The sequence below is a fragment of the Monodelphis domestica genome, chromosome 1, assembly GCF_027887165.1.
Source record: "Monodelphis domestica isolate mMonDom1 chromosome 1, mMonDom1.pri, whole genome shotgun sequence".
Taxonomy (NCBI): Eukaryota; Metazoa; Chordata; class Mammalia; order Didelphimorphia; family Didelphidae; genus Monodelphis; species Monodelphis domestica.
Window position 1 is genome coordinate 174,966,356 of NC_077227.1, and position 17,771 is coordinate 174,984,126.

At 38.8% G+C, this 17,771-nt stretch overlaps 1 protein-coding gene and 1 non-coding gene across 2 annotated transcripts; one reads left to right on the plus strand and one right to left on the minus strand.

Annotated features, from left to right (window-relative positions):
• Positions 1–2,144: 2,144 nt before the first annotated feature.
• MIR12297D (microRNA mir-12297d) lies at positions 2,145–2,203 on the plus strand. Its single transcript, NR_162822.1, has one exon. It is a non-coding gene; the product is annotated as a microRNA mir-12297d (primary transcript).
• A 12,856-nt stretch (positions 2,204–15,059) lies between these two features.
• LOC100029962 (olfactory receptor 10G2-like) lies at positions 15,060–16,976 on the minus strand. The gene is made up of 2 exons (XM_001379547.4): positions 16,056–16,976; positions 15,060–15,453 (listed from the first exon to the last, which is right to left on the minus strand). The coding sequence occupies exons 1-2, from the start codon at positions 16,974–16,976 to the stop codon at positions 15,313–15,315; spliced, it is 1,062 nt and encodes a 353-aa protein (XP_001379584.3). The 3' UTR covers positions 15,060–15,312.
• Positions 16,977–17,771: the final 795 nt, after the last annotated feature.

The window sequence follows — 17,771 nt, forward strand, 5'->3', positions numbered from 1 at the left end:
TTCACTTATCAAATGAAGTGTTTGGACTACCTGATCTTTCACATTCTCTATATTGGTTAATACTTGTGCCAGTCAAGTGGGATTCTACTCTGTTGAAGCTTCTCTCCTTTTATTTTCTTTATTTCATTCCCCCCCCTCCCCATCTCATTATCAGGTTCAATAGGAGCCTCTTCTTTGCAGCCAAGGAGCCATTTTTCATGCTAAAGACACTTTACAAGTATTTTGTGTGTGTGTGAGTGTGGGGCAGCTGGGTGGCTCAGTGGATCGAGAGTCAGGCCTAGAGATAGGAGGTTCTAGGTTCAAATTTGACCTCAGACCCTTCCCAGCTATGTGACCCCAGGCAAGTCATTTAACCCCTATTGCCTAGCCCTTACCCATTCTTCTGCCTTGGAGCCAATATACAGTATTGACTCTACATAAGGTAAGGGTTTAAAAAAAATTATTGGGTGTGGGGGGACACCTAGCCCAAATAATGTTGGTGATTCCTTGAATAGACCCAGGCAAAACAGTGTGGAAGTTAAATGTGAATGGTGACACATTTAACTGGGGAACTCTTTCTTCTTGTCTCATCTCCATTGTTGGCTCAGTGGCAGCAGACAGAGATTCCATTTTAAAAATGTGATCATGGCTTTTAGAAGTGATGACTTTTCAGAAGATCTGTTGGGAATCTCCCTTCATGGCAAAAGTGTATAACATTAGGCAGAGAAGGCATAGTTACCTTTCCTTATTTCCCTTCCTCCCAGAATAGAAAGAAAGAATAAATAATTTGTTTACTGCCATCTTCTGCAACACCTAATAATAAAATACATAGTACTACCTAGTTATTTTCCTAGGAATTTAGGAGCCCCAGTCTACTTCTCCAGGAATGAGGGAAATGAGGACAAGGCAAATTAGCCTGAAATGATCTGTCTTCAGCAGTTTAATATAGGTTGAATCATGAACCTTGCGCAAATAATATAGCTAGAAGAAACTTTAGAGAATATTTGTAAACAAGATGGGGGAGCATTGGGACAGACTTGTGTCTGACTCTTTAAGAAATTAACTAATCAATTAAAAAGCCCTTACTTTCTTTCTTAGAATCAAATTGGTTCCAAGGCAGAAGAGTGGTAAGGACTAGACAACTGGTTAAGTTGTTAGTTAAGTTAGTTAAGTGACTTGCCCAAGTTCATAAAGGTAGGAAATATCTGATTTGAAGCCATGTCCTCTCAACTTCAGCCCTGTCTCTCTGTCCACTGAGCCATTTAGCTGCCCATTACCACCTTAATTTAAGATATGGGGAAACTGAGATTCAGAGAAGGGAAATAATTTGTTGAAGGTCAGGCAAGAAGTTTGTGAAAGAGTTTACAATCAAGTCTTTTGACTCAGTGTTCAGTGCTCTTATTTCTATAGAGAAAGATTAAAATACTATTTTTAGCCTTAAAGAAAAAAGATATTACAACATAAAGGCAATATATAACTTATGTTGGGTCTGGTTGAAGAGCCAGTAGATGTCAATAAGCCTCAGGTCTTTACTGGCAGTGTATGGCTTTTAAACTGTTTGAGTGTCCTGTTTCTCTGATGCTTCTGCCCCATTTAGTAACTACCCAGTGCCAATAGCTTGTAGCCCCTGAAAACACAGTGTCCTAGACCATTGACCCCATTTGTATTACTCCAGGAATGATGCAGCTCACAGAATAGTGAATACAATTCACAAAAGAAGTGCAACAGTATAGATAGCTAGCATCTAATATAACAAAAGGTAGTATTTAAGGTTTGCAAATAACTAAATGGGTTTCTTACTCTGGGAGGTAGGTGTCTTTAATATACCCATTTTATAGATGAGAAAACTGACACTGGTTAATGACTTGCCCAGGTTCACACAGTGCCCGAGGCTGGAAAATATAGTAGTATACCCTAATTTAATGATTAGTTTTGAAAGGGTGTTCTGGGCACCTTGGAGAGCCCTCAAGATCCTTTTAGGGCAGGAGTCCCCAAACTACTGTCCTTGGGCCACATGCAGTCCCCCGAGGCCATGTATCTGGCCCCCACCACACTTCCGGAAGAGGCACCTCTTTCATTGGTGGTCAGTGAGAGGAGCACTGTATGTGTCGGTTCTGCAAACTGTGGCATCGCTCATGTACAGTACTACTTCCAGTGACATAATCCTTTGTGTGGCGGCTTGTTCTGAGAGTAACTGAAGGAGAACGAGGTGCAGCGCAAAGGATTATGTGGCTGCATAGTGGAAGATGTCAGCATGGTGAGAAGCAGTCTGGAGGAGGGAATTCTGCAATGTGTATACTGCTGCCTGGTATAGTGGTGGCAGTGATGGGCCTGTGAAAGGTGTGACAGGCCCATTACAGCCAGCACTGCAGCCTCTGCTATTCCAGACAGCGATATAGTGATTTATCCATATATATATATTTTTTATACTCCGGCCCTCCAACGGTCTGAGGGACAGTGAACTGGCCCCCTGTGTAAAACATTCGGGGCCCTAAAATCTAGAGGATTCATGGAGTCAAAGTATTTTCATAACACTAATAATACTAAAACATTTGATTTTTAATATGATACATATCGATAGATATAACCCACACAAAACAAAATTCTTTGGACTCCTAAATAATTTTTACGAGTATTAAATAATACTGAGATGAAAAAGCTTGAGAAGCACTGTTTTAAGTTATCATTTAAGCATTATAACTCTTGTTGCTCACTGGTAGGCTTGTCTAATTCCAAGAAGGATTATAGCAGAGAATGAGATAGCATAGTGCCTAGAAGCAGTGAATTTTGGCACTTGATCTTAGGCAAATGGCTGAGAAGAAATAGCAATGAATGTGAAATGAAAAAATCTGAGTTTGTATCCCATTTCTGACAGTTACTAGTCATCTGATTATGAGAGATTTCATCCGTGGAAGCTTTAATTTTTCTCCAGTTAAGTTATGGAGTTATGGAGTTATGGAGCAGAAATGTTGGAAGGTTTAACCCACCATTGATGAAAGCCATAGGCTTGGGCAATTCATCTAATCTTTCTGGATGTCATTTTTCACATCTGTAAAATGGGTATAACATTTGTGTAATGTTGGATAAGATAATTATAGTGCTGGTAAAATTTAAAGTACTCTTTCTGTGTGAGCTATGATGAGGAAGAGGATTAGCAAAATCTTTCAGGAACACTCTGACATTAGATATTAAAATGGGCAGGGTATTTTGCAAGGGGTTTGGAGGACAAGAATATCAGTCATTGCTTTCTATTGGAATGAGGACAAAATTCCCATATGCTGGGTTTCTAGCCAGTGTTTAATGATAGGACCTTGTTGAGCATCAAGCACAAAGAAAATTTATCATTAAGAGAAGATGTAATCAATGAAGAACATGAGGAAATAGAATCTGTCACTGTTGTAATCTAATAAGATTTTGATAGTCTATACTAATGAACTAGGTAGAATGATTGAAAGACCTTTTTCTGAGTGACTGGAAGAGATTCATAAAAATGGAGGAAAACACAGAAGGCTATATGAAGCTCTGGAAATGTAAATAGTGGGGATGTTTGTGGACAACATGTGCCTATCTCCTAGAAACTTACTGTGTGGTCTTCAGTGGCTGTGGTTGAATTCAACCCCCCTGGTTCATTAAGCAGCAGATAATCATTCACAGTTCAGTTCTGGTCAATGGGACAGGATAAAGGCAGGTACCTTCAAGATTCTCAAGCATCATGTCAGCATCATGAGTTCTCAGAAGGATTCTTCATATGTTGTGTTCCTGGAGGGATTTAAAAATTATTTTTGAATCTCATGAGGCTAGCCAAGACCCAACTGATTAGTTCTAGCTGAATCCCAGTGCAGAAGTGAAGAATGAAATCAGTGAATTTGAGGTCATCGGTTCATCTGTTGGTGCCCCTTTCCAACGTCTGTGCTCCACAGTAAACTGGGGAACATCTATGTTGTCTGCTGATGGTGTTGTTGAAATTCTCATTCTATATGTTGCCCTATTATCTAGAAATCCCTTTAGGAGGCTTCAAAATAGCAACTTAGGGAATTGGATGATTGTCCCACCTGAGTATTTAGAAAATTGTAAGAAACCAAAGGAGTTTTCTAGAAAGTAAGCTGTGGGGAATAGCTCTGCTCTGTGCCCAGGGTACTGGGTATCAAGGGCTTACCAAGGGTTGTTTATCTTTCTTTTTGGTGACTCTCTTCCTTAAACATGAGTGATTTGAAAAAGGAAGAGGAGAAATTAAATTTATCCATTGTTACTCAGTGAATATTTTTCATGATGGAGCTCTCTCATTTCTTATGGAGATTGAAATTGTTTAATAATGTAGTTATCCAAACTGATTTTCTCCTTTGGTTAAGGAATGTCTGAAGTTGACCCTCAGGGTGATTTCAGGCAGTGGTGAGGCTCCCTCAGCATGTTCTAAGTCTGCCTCAAACTGCTCTGATAGTTTTACAGGTTCAACAAAAAGTGCTATGATGAAGAGGTAGGTAGAGTAGGTCATTTTGTTTGGTACCATGTGGTTTACCAAGTGCCCTTCCCATTCTTTTGGTTTCCTTAAGTGCATAGTCAACTGGACAAAAATAAGAGAGTTTCCCACCACTCCATTCTTGATGTGTTTTGTCCCTCATTAGACTAAACTCATGGAAGACAGGAGCTATTTTTGTCTTTCTTTGTGCCCTCCATCCTCCACCCTTAGTAAACAATGACAACTTGGTGACTTGACTTTTGACTATATGTGGAGCATTGATGAGTAGACTCATACTCTCTTCCAGGGACCTGAAGATAAGCATATCTCTGACCTGTATGTCTAGCTGGCTATAACTGCAGTAGTAACTATATTTAGTCTGAGGCTCAGATCAGGATATGTCCAGAATATTGCTTTTCCCCAGCTTTATTAAAGAGTATTTTCTTGAATTTTAGTTGTCTTAGAGTATTTGGGAATACTAATTAATTAATCAGTATTTGTTAAATGTCTGCTATGTCAGGTATTATGTTAGACCCTGGGAGAAACAAAAGCAAAGCAGTTTATATCTTCATGAAGTTTATATTCTATAGTGGGAGACTTCATTCTGGTACATATTTTTCCTGGTTACCATTTTTTTTTTTGAGTAACACCTTTGATTGAGAATGGGAATGGATTAAAGAAAGGGAGTAACTCAGGACTGTCTCTGGCAAACAGAGAACATATGTTGTCATTTTTAGCAGTTTTTAATGCCAGTGTATATGTAACAATTTTAATCTTGGGTATATCTTTTGTGTTACCATTGTGTCAGAGGCTTTTATGTGATATGATGGACCATTATTCCTTTGGAGGTATGTTTCTCATAATTCTTGCTAACTGCTTTACCTAGAAAATATGGAAATGTCACCATCCTACACCCTTCAGCCCCGTTCACAGGGCTTAAAGTAAAGAAACATACAGTTCAGAGAAAAACATGATGTAAAATGTTAATATATGCCAATGGATAATCCTTCTACAGAACTTATACAGACCAATAGAGGGTAAGGTTTCCAATAGTTGTTGTTTTTCCTAGTTTGTTAGCCTGTGGAACCTACTTAAGTTCTTTTCAGCCCTCAGCAGTGGGTATTATTATTTTTGCATCTACATGTCTGTTCAACTTAAGGCAGGTGATGACAGACACCTTCTGCATCTAAAAAGATGTCTTGTTGGTAACAATCTTCCTCCTGGCCAATTGTTTTTATCACATTTAGAGCTGTGAACTTCTTTTATTTTTATTTTTTTCTGGCTTATACACTTATTTTCATGCAAAACAGATTTCCTTATTATTCATTTTTGTAAATGAACAATCTTATTAAACCAAAACTTTAAATCATATACCCTATAAACAAATGAAAAATCATATTTTTTGTTCTGCATTCTTTTTTATGTCTCTATGAATGTCCTGGATCATTGCATTGCTGCTGCTGGTAAAGTCTATCACATTTCATTGTTCCACAGTATTTAGTTCCTGTGTATAATGTCCTGATTATTTTACTCTGCATCAGTTCATATAGGTCTTTCCAGAATTGTGCAGTTCTACCAATAGGCAGCATCACTGACCCTTTATTACAGGAAAATCTCCATAGTGCCCTAGGTCCCATTTGCATATAGTGGTATACTTTCTTTTATACTATAAGCAGTAATAAAATGCTAATTATTAAATTAACTATTTAATCAAATAAATGTTAATTAAATATAATATGTCAAATCATTTGATTCTTATAAAAATCTTTTGATAGAAGTACTCTGTGATAGTCAGTGTATGGCTTTTAAGTCATGGTTGATTTATCTGTTTGAGTGCCCTGTTTCTCTGATGCTTCTGCCCCATTTAGTAACTACCCAGTGCCAATAGCTTGTAGCCCCTGAAAACACAGTGTCCTAGACCATTGACCCCATTTGTATTACTCCAGGAATGATGCAGCTCGCAGAATAGTGAATACAATTCACAAAAGAAGTGCAACAGTATAGATAGCTAGCATCTAATATAACAAAAGGTAGTATTTAAGGTTTGCAAATAACTGAATGGGTTTCTTACTGTGGGAGGTAGGTGTCATTAATATACCCATTTTATAGATGAGAAAACTGACACTGATTAATGACTTGCCCAGGTTCACACAGTGCCTGAGGCTGGAAAATATAGTAGTATACCCTACTTTAATAAGATTTGAAAAGGTGTTCTGGACACCTATGAGAGTCCTCAAGGTCCTTTTAGGGCAGGAGTCCCCAAACTACCACCCTTGGGCCACATGTGGTCCCCCGAGGCCATGTATCTGGCCCCCACCGCACTTCTAGAAGGGCACCTCGTTCATTGGTGGTCAGTGAGAGGAGCACTGTATGTGGCGGTGCTACAAAGCGAAGCATCACTCATGTACAGTACTACTTCCGGTGACATAATCCTTTGTGTGGTGGCTTGTTCTGAGAGTAACTGAAGGAGAATGAGGTGCAGCACAAAGGATTATGTGGCTGCATAGTGGTAGATGTCAGCATGGTGAGAAGCAGTCTGGAGGAGGGAATTCTGCAATGTGTATACTGCTGCCTGGTATAGTGGTGGCAGTGATGGGCCTGTGAAAGGTGTGACAGGCCCATCACAGCCAGCTCTGCAGCCTCCGCTATTCCAGACAGCGATATAGTGATTTATCCATATATATATTTTTTTATACTCCGGCCCTCCAACGGTCTGAGGGACAGTGAACTGGCCCCCTGTGTAAAACATTTGGGGCCCTAAAATCTAGAGGATTCATGTAGTCAAACTAGAGGGTATTCTATTTTTTTTACCCCTGTTTGTAATAGGAAAGTTTTTCAGTATTGAAAGTCAATCCCAGAGATGGGAGGTCCTTGGTTCAAATTTGACCTCAGATGCTTCCTTGCTGTGTGACCCTGGTCTCATTTAACTCCCATTGCCTTAGCCCTTACCACTATTCTGCCTTAAAACTAATACAAAGTATTGAGACTAAGATGCAAGGTAAGGGTTTTAAAAAAAATAGTTCCTTTAGAATATTCCATCACCTTGAACTCATTTGTAATTGTGATTAGCTTCCTCTGATGGGCCCAAGACTCTAAGGGACTGTGCCCATTCCTCCACTCTAGGATGATCCTCTTTTCTGGATCCATACACATGTCCAAATTGAGTTCACTCCTTTCAGAGCCTGGTCTTTAATGATAGAATGATTTTGAGCCTGGACTCCATTTTCTCAAACTTTTCAGTTAGTTAAATAACTTCTCTATTTTAAGTTTTGGATTTGGCTCATGTTTCAGTCTTCCAAAAATGGTGGAGTAATAAAGTGCTCAATGTATTATATGAATTAGAAATTGGGAAAAATTAGAAATAGGAAAAGTATTAATTTCCTTCATAAAAAAGAAATGCTAATGGACACAAAATCTCATAACCCGTATTTACAGAACAATTTAAAATCGATTTCTTTTACAACTTATAATTACAATGCTGTTATATTATTATAGGAAGCTGATACTTAAATCTCATCAGAACATAAAATAATCTATATTCTTGCTGCTTTTCTTCACTGTTCAAACAATTCCATGTTGGCTTCATTCATCTTTGCTGAATAAACATTTTGTAGCCACCAGTCAGCTCCACCCCATGGACCTCTGGAACTAACAAGATTGTCTCTAAGATGGACTTATCCATCTGCATAATGATGTCTTTTTTTTTTTATCTATTCAGAAAAAGAGATACAAAGCAGAAAGGGCAGCCTGAGAACTAGGTGCAAGCTGCCTTGTTTGAGTTAATGATCCATATGGGAGAAGTAAGGGGGTAAATGGTATAGGAGAGCTTATTCACTCCATCCTTCTCTACTTTTCTCCCATCCTTCTCTTGGGAAAATTATGTGTCAAGGAAGTTTTATCCCCTTCCCCTCCTGAGTAGCCTGTCCTTCAAACATTCCTGAGATAGTACAGTTGCTCCAGGTTTTGCATCAGTCTACATTGGGTACATCAATAAAAGTCAAGGCTTTGGGCTTCTGAGTGGGGGAATCGAGAGAGAATGGGGGGAGGAACTAGAAGAGAATAGAGCAGGAAGGTGGCGGGGGGAGAGAAGAGACATGCAGGGTAGGCACCACATGGTCAGGTTACTTAGAGGAATAATTGTCTACCCTTTCCAATAAACTTTATAATATATTTATCTGGGTAGAAATATTATTTAATTCTTACAACTAGGTAGTACAAAGCATGCACTACCTGCCGCATAGGAGAGTTGGAACAAGAGATTTCTCTGGTATCTGTTTCTTGTTTTTAAAAGCCCATTGAGTCATTGACTTCTCTCATTCAGTAGTTAATGAAAAAAATTCTCATCATTTTCAAGGTGCACATTTTTCGGCACTGAGACACAATCATTTACTGGAATTGGTTTGAGAATTCATGACTTCCATCTCACTCAAGGACTGAGATAGCTCAGGATGTCTGCTAGAGCCAGGAATGTCAATTCAGCACAAGCTCCATGAAATAGCTTTCCTTACATCAATATTATCATCATCATCATTATGACTAATAACTTATCTTTTTTCTTTTTTATTACTATGTAAAACACACTTCCACATTAGTCATTGTTGTAAGAACACACTCATACAAAACCCAAACCACAAAATAAAATCACAAATATACCCAACGAGATAGTATGATTTGCTTCACATCCATCCAATTCAACAGTTCTTCCTCTGATGGTGGATAGCATCACCTGTCATGTCTTCTAGAATTGTTCCAAATCTTTGCACTACTGAAAGAAATCAAGTTTTCACATTTGATCATCATGCAATATAGCTGTTACTGTGTATAGTGTTCTCCTAGTTCTGTTTATTTTGCTCTGCATTGGTTCATGTAGATCTTTCCAGCTGTTTTGATATCATCCTACTTATTTTTTATAGCACAATAGTATTTCATCACCAAAATATGCCACAATTTGTTTAGCTATTCCCCAATTGATGGACATTCCCTCAATTTCTAATTCTTTGCCAACACAAAAGAACTGCTATAACAATAATAACTTATTTTGATTATTTTATTTACCTTTTTTGTAGTCTGTGCCATTACTAATTATTATTGTCATTTTGGCTGTCTTTCAAAGGACTATGTTATTTTGTCACTGATCCCTTTTGTGGAACCTAGCATAGATCCATGGCACGTAGTAGGCCTTTAAAAGTGCATCCAGTATGTCCAGAGTGATGTCGTTTGCATTGAGGAAGATATAAAGTTTAAACAAGATTTATGGGGGCAGCTGGGTAGCTCAGTGGATTGAGAACCAGGCCTAGAGACGGGAGGTCCTAGGTTCAAATCTGGCCTCAGCCACTTCCTAGCTGTGTGACCCTGGGCAAGTCACTTGACCCCCATTGTCTAGCCCTTACCACTCTTCTGCCTTGGAGCCAATACACAGTATTGACTCCAAGACGGAAGGTAAGGGTTTAAAAAAAACAAAAACCAACAAGATTTATGTTCCTGTCTTCATGGACTGTATAATCTATGAGGGTTATGGACTATATACAAAAATAGTTGTAATCTGTTCCCCTTCTCCTCAAAACATTAAACATGTACAAGAACAGTAAAATGAAGTGTTATGAGGTCAGAAATGTAAAAAAAATCATGAAAATTGAGGAAAGCTCCATGAAAGATGTGGAATTTGAATTGGTTTTTTAAGTGTGGAAGTATTCCATTATATGGAAGGAGAGTATGAGAAAAGGGATGGAGAAAGGAAAATGAAGTAAGTCAATAAACATTTATTGAGCAACTATTAGACTCAAGGCACTGTGCTAAGCAGTGAGGATAAAAAAGAGACAAAAGACAATTCTTGTCCTCAAAGAGCTTACAACTTTAATGGGGGGAGACAACAAGTAAACAAATGTGTACAAGTTCACTATATGCTGGGTTATATATGAAATAATAACAATAAAAAAAAGCATTAGAATTAGGAAGGGCTGGGAAAGATTTCCTGTTGAACATGCAGGATGATGTCCAAGGGATGGAATAATCCAGTATGGTTTGAGAATAGATTTTATTTCAGAGTATATTTTTTGTATTCACATTTATCTGCTTTGAATTTCCTGTCTTGTATGACCTTATCATTTGAGCTTTGGTTTCTTCAGGCTTTTGACCTATATGACATATTAACTAAAATTGGACCTATATACATATTTAACATATATACCAGATTTTCCAGGTGGGTCAGTCTCAGTTATAAATGGATGATTCTATCCCATTGTCCTTATGAACTTCCAGAAATTCCAACATTTTGGTAAAGAGAAATTGAATGACTAAAGCTGTATATTATATTATCAAGTATTATCCTGAAAATATACAGGGTTCACAAAGTCACAAATGCCACAAAAGGTATAGGTAACTTCCAAATGGGACAGAGAGCTTTCGGGAAGACCTTATGGAGGAGATGACACCTGAGTTGGTAGAGATGTCATTAGGCAAAATTAAACGGGGTTTGTGCTTGTGATAGATAATATGTGCTTGGTATAGGGAAGGGTTCAAGGGGTGGCAAATTCAGTTTGTCTTAAACTTATAGTACATAGGAGGGAATAGTCAGAGCATTTGGGAGGCTCTTCAGTATATTTTCTCATATTCATTATCAGTTCTGATGCTCACTCTCCTGCTACTGAAGAAAATAACTTTCTTTCCCTGCTCTCCCTATTTCCATGAAAATTTCTAAAGAGTTTCTAATCTAACCATAAGAAGAGAGGTCCTCAGAAATCATCTTGTCTAACCCATATCTCAGTGGAACCCACTGATGAGTGGCTAACTAGCCTCTGCTTGAAGACTGTAAATGAAGAAAAAGTCTTACCTTCCTGAGGTGACCTGTTCCACTTTCGATAACTCTAATTATAAGGAAGTTTTCCCTTCTATCAATCCTAAACCTGCCTCTGTTTTTTCACTCATTGCTTCATCTTCTTCCCTCCGGAATCAAGAAGAGAAAGTTTTAATTCTCTCCCTCTCTCTCCCCTGTCCCAAATTCTAGCTTTTTAAATATTTGAAGAAAGTTAATTCCCCTTTACCTTTTTTTCTTCTCCATGCAAAATATCCCTAGGTCCTTTAACTGATCCTCAAATGACATGCCTTGAGTATCTAGGGATTAAAGTCTTATCTCTGAGTCTAATACCCTATTACTAAGTATAATGGACTTAAAACCAGAATATCTGGCTCCATTCTAGCTCTGACACTTATTAGGTGTCTGACTGTGGGTAAGTTACTTAATTTCTATGAATCTTCATTTCTTCATCTTAAAATAGATATAATAATATTTGTATAAATTACTTCAGTAGTAGCAGTAAAAGCAATTCCCTTTATAAAACATCATTTTAAAGTGGGAAAAATGCTTTCCTCATAATAACTCTATGAAGTGGGAGCATAAATATCTTCTACGTCCAATTATTAAAAAAAATTTAGAATGAAAAAAGAACTTGTAGACTTCAAGTTCAGTATTAATTAACCATGTGATGTCATAGTTTAAAAAAAGCTGATTACAATAGTAGTTAGCATTGTATAATGCTTTGCTGGGAGCCATCAGTCCACAACGCCTTGACAGAGTCACGCGTGGTAGCTGGGGAGACCACAGAGTGGTCCTTGGTGAGATATGACTGCCCACTCTATCCCCTTTACATGACCTTTCATCAATGTCCCTCACCTATGAATTGACATGATTATTATTCTCCCTAATCTCAAAAGAAATAATGCAAGAGCAAAACACCTGTACCCTAATTCTCCAAAACATCACCAAAAGACCAGACCCTTAAACTCAATCCCAAAAAGACTATCATGGGTTAACTTTTACTTAGGTACATAATTCCCAGCAAAACCACAGCTACAGGCCAAGCCAAATACTTTCCCACATACAGAAGCCTATTCTCATGAATTCAGCACACAAATCAATCATAGAGGCCCAAGTGATAAGTACAAGTACATCAAGCTTCAGTATGCCTCAGTGACTCAATCACACAAATCAGTAACTCCCTAGAAGCCACCAGTCTAAATTTGAATTGTGTTCCCAGACCCCTCAGCCTCCATAATATCATTGTTGAATTGTCTTCTAAGAACTGCTGATTAATTATTCCATTTTATTAAAAGCAATACATAATTTTCCTTGATTTCCTTGAAGATAGGTATCATGCCTACCTTTACCAGTACCAAAGCCTTTGTTTCTTTACTCAAAACATACCAAGTTCCCTCACCTACTACTTGCATGGCACAGCTTCCAGTCACTTCCACATACTATTTGCCCTTCTCTGGTGGTAGTGCTGCTTTTTAACATCTCTGTTGACATATGAAGAAGCTCAGTACCAAACACTGATCCTGGATAGTGTACTTCTGTTAAGGTTGCTTAAGATTATTTTAGACAGCTAGGGAGCACACTGGATAGAGGAATAAACTTGAATTCAGGAAGACCATCAGTTCAACTCAAAACTTCTCACAGGGTAATGAGAAAATTAAGTCACCTGTGACAAAAATCATTTATCTTGTGTGCAACCTTTATTCTGTCTGTAATCACAATACAAGAATATAGAATGTTAATCAAATGATTTGTTAAAAGTTGATGTATCACTTTTCCAATTATCTCTCTTTGATTTTGTGTATATGTGTGACAAGAGAATGGGTATAAAAATAAAGATCAGACATTGGGAAAGTGGAGCAGCTATCAGATGCAAAGCAATCCCATGGCTGTTATGATTAAGCTGTCTTCCGTTTGTTATTTTTGTTGACTGATCGTTTGCCACCAGTTGGGATACCCTGGAGTCTCAGGCAAGGGTGGACTTTGCCGGTGACAATGCTTTAATGTTTGCAAAGCACTTTACAGATATTATCTCATTTGATTCCTACAACAACCCTGGGAGATTGGTTCTATTATTATCCTGTTCTACATGTTGTGGAGGTGAAGAGGTGCACCCCTGGGGTTCAGGAAGGATACCCTTTGAAAGAATGAAAGACTCTGAAACTTAGTTTAAAAATAAAAAGAGAAATTTATTAATTTAGAAAGTAATGTTGAGAATATCCAGGAGGATAGTACAGGTGGAACAGCAAGATGGAAGGCTGCTCCTTGGGAGGACAGCATGGATAGAAAAGCTGTCCCCCAGACAACATCAATTCCTGGGATTTTATACTCTTTACAACAGATGCTGTTTCATGGTGTGGGCAGGACTCTAGAGTGGTGAACCCTCAGGCATTCAGTCAGGGGTTTGGTTATCTGACTGGGGTCTGCCTGGAGACATAGGGAATGACCCTCATAAAAGATTCTTTAGTTTTAGGGAACAGACAGATGCCCAAGATACAGCCCAATAGTATCAAGGCATAGCCGGAAGGTGCATCTCTTGTTCATCTTAAATCTAAAGGAGGATCAAAGGAGGATAATCTTCTCAGGGTTTTATAGGAATTATTAGATGTTTTAGATTAGGAGTCACGAGGATGTAAGGGAGGAAAGGAATTTCCCTGAAAATAGTTTACCTGAGTTTCTGGGGGTACAATGCCCATGTCATACAGAGGAAGAAACTGAGGCTAAATGTGCAATTGATTTGTCTAGGGTCAAATAGCTAGTAAATGTCTGAGGTAGGAGTTGAACTGATGGTCTTCCTGAATTCAAGTTTATTCCTCTATCCAGTGTGCTCCCTAGCTGTCTAAAATAATCTTAAGCAACCTTAACAGAAGTACACTATCCAGGATCAGTGTTTGGTACTGAGCTTCTTCATATGTCAACAGAGATGTTAAAAAGCAGCACTACCACCAGAGAAGGGCAAATAGTATGTGGAAGTGACTGGAAGCTGTGCCATGCAAGTAGTAGGTGAGGGAACTTGGTATGTTTTGAGTAAAGAAACAAAGGCTTTGGTACTGGTAAAGGTAGGCATGATACCTATCTTCAAGTATTTAAAAAAGTAGCATGGCTGGGTTCAAATCTGGCCTCATATACTTCTAGCTGTGTGACCCTGGCCAAGTCACTTAACCCTAATTGCTGCTCTTTTGTCTTAGAACTGATACTAAGAGAAAAGGTAAGGGTTTAAAATAAAAGAGCTACCATGGGAAAAAGGGATTAGCAAAATTCTGCTTGATCACCTAGGACAGAACCCGGATGAACATGAACAAACTGTAGAGAAACAGATTTAAACACAAGGAAAAATGTCTTGACCATTAGACCTCTTCCAAAATTGAATGGGCTTCTTAGTAAGACCCTATATGTTACTCAAAATACTCAAGCTAAGTCTGGATGACCACTTGTTACAGATACTTCAGGTTGGTGTTAAACTCTTCTGGGTTGAGTCAACAAATATTTAAGTGCTTATTATGTGCAAGGTGTAAACCTTGAAATTTCTCAGACTTGTGAATGTTAAAAATTTCCCCATTGGACTGGGAACATTCCCCATTTTAATGAGAAAACTCCTTGCTATGGGAAGGACCTCTACTCCACCCATACTTAAGACTGCTTTAGGGGAGAAAACTCCTTGCTAAACAATGAAAGTACTTGGACCCACGCTTATAATAAGTCAAGGAGTTCTTTGAGCCATGCCTGTTTTTTAGAATTGATACAATGAGATGCTAGGTACCTAAAAGGGTTGGGCAAGTTTTCTTTTAATGAGATTAGTTGACTCAGCTGTGTTTTCACTGGTTCAGACTTACTGAGGAGATTTGTCGACTTAGCAAGAATTCAGATGGGAAGTCCTTTGGAAAACGTCTACAGTGATTGGTAGATGTAAGGACTTAGGGGAGGTGACATAGGAGAAAAACCTCCTATATAAGAAGCAGAATCTCTTGAGGAAAAAAAATCCTTTTGGAGGATCTCTGATGAGGATTGCTTGGGAAGAATCTCTTGAGAGAGGCTCTGGAGAAGGGAAGCTCTTGGAGGACAATCTCTAAGGAGATCTTGCTGGAGCTCCTCTGAGGGGACTCTGTCCCTCTGGAGGCTCTGGAGAGAGGCCCTTTGGAACTCTCTCTGGTGAAGTCAGCTGAGATGGAGCTGGCCTGGTGTCACTAGAATCCTTGCTTAGACAGACCTTGTGGTGAGTGTTAAAAGACTGACTGACTGATCTCTCTCTCTTAAGACTCAGGTCTAGGCCATGTTGGCTTAAGGCCCTTCATACTTATTTCCTTTTTCTCTCTTTCTTTAATTCCACATTTGTATTAATTAAAATCTCTATAAACCCAGTTGACTTGGGTAATTGAATAATTGGGAATATTTCCCTGGCGACCACCTTATATTTGATTTAAAAACCAAGACACTGTAGTGAAACATATTTCTGCGGTCAAATTTACTCACCCTCTCTTATATCTATCACAATTTATATCTTCCACTATTTTAATCACTACAGTTTAAGACCTCAACCATTTTAAATCTAACAAAGGGACTGAGGAAAGGGAAACACATTGTCTGTGCCCTCAAGGAATTATATTTTAATGGAAGAGATAATATATCAAAAGCTGTGTACATACAAGATAATTACAATATAAATGGAAACTGTAAGGAATGAGATTCTATAAGAAAAAATCCTAAACCACAGTCAGAAAATTTCCAAAATTTCTCATAAATAAATAATCCAGAGTGTTGTAGGGGTAGAGATAGTTTTCTGTTTTATTTAGTGGTCCCTCCACTCCCTGCTAGCTTTCTCAGTGCTGACTTTACTTCTTTGTTCCTCAGTGTGTAAATTAGGGGGTTTAACAATGGAGTGACAACTGTGTAAAATACTGCCACTGCTCCATCCAGGGGGCTCTTGGAGCCAGGCCGGAGGTAGATGAAAATGCAGGGGACATAATATACAGTAACCACAGTCAGGTGTGAGCCACAGGTGGAAAAGGCTTTTCGCCTCCCATCTGCTGTACGGATCTGTAGGATGGCATAGACAATGTTTGCATAGGAGAGCAGGATCAGCAGGAAGCAGCTGGCAGCCACCACCCCAATGTCTACAAAGGTCACCAGCTCATTGATAGTGGTGTCAGCACAGGCCAGCCTCAGCACTGCAGGGATGTCACAGAAAAAGTAATCTACCTGATTGGGTCCACAGTAAGGCAGTCGGAAAGTCAAGGTAGCCTGGATAGAACCATGGATAGAGCCAGCCACCCATGCTCCAGCCACAAGCATCGTGCATAGACGTCCATTCATTAGCACAGGGTAATGTAGAGGTCTGCATATTGCCAGGTATCTGTCATATGCCATCAAGGTGTAGAGGAAGCATTGAGTGCTTCCTAGGAAGTGAAAAGAATAGAGCTGGGCCACACACCCTGCAAATGACATAGCCTTACTGGCATGAGTGAAGTTCAGGATGATCCGTGGAACAATGACTGAAGAAAGCCACATGTCTAGGAAGGAGAGGACACCCAGAAGTATGTACATGGGGCGAGCATGGAGTTGTGGGTCAGCCCAGACCGTGAGCAAGATAAGCATATTCCCCAGTTGTGTCAAGATGTAAATAACTAAGAAGACCAGGCAGAGGAAGGTCCTCAGATTTGGTGGGTGAGATAATCCCAAGAGGATGAATTCTGTCACCTTGGACTCCATTGAGTTATTTTTGGTCTTTTCCATGGTCTTTGTTCTTCTGAGGAAGAATGGTGTGATAATTCAGTATAACACAATGAAGTGGGAAGTATATCTTAGGAAGGGGAAATGATAATGAAGGAGAAGCTGTTTCAGGAGGTATGAACCCAGGTTCTCTTCCAAGTCAGTGTGATAAAAATCATAGACTATTTAATTTGGAGATTACCTAGTCTAGTGTCTTCCTTTTAGAGATGAGGAAAAAGATTTAGGGAATTCTAATGGCTTCAGCCATCTCCTGTTCTTCCTTCTCCTCATGATTATTATAAACTTAGGGCTAGAAGAATTACAGAGGCCATTCTTGTAGCTCAATTTCCTCATCTAATAGATGACCTCTTAAAGAGGTTTATGTGATTTGTCCAAAGGCACATAGACTAAGTCAGGATTAGAACCCATGTTTTCTACTCCTGGTTTATTGTACCTTCATGTTAGTCCTCATTCTGTAAGGGCAGTATTATAAGGCATATCCTCCAGAGGATGGCTAGTTCCAGGCAGTAAGAGTAGATTAAATCTCTTTAGTAATGGAAGCTATGTAACAGTAGAAGAGCAGAAGAGATCATAGAATAAGAATAAGTCTGACTAGTAGAGTAAGAAAGAATTAGAGATAAAAGGGAAACCATTAAAGGTAGTTGAGTTGATATGTAACAGGAGGAGAATACATCTATCCTGAACCCAGTTATGATTGTTTGACTGCATCTATCTTTTCTACCTTGTGAATGTGAAATCAAGGTTGGGTAAAGAACACTGTATGCATAAATACCTCAAAAGACCTAACCTTATCCTTGA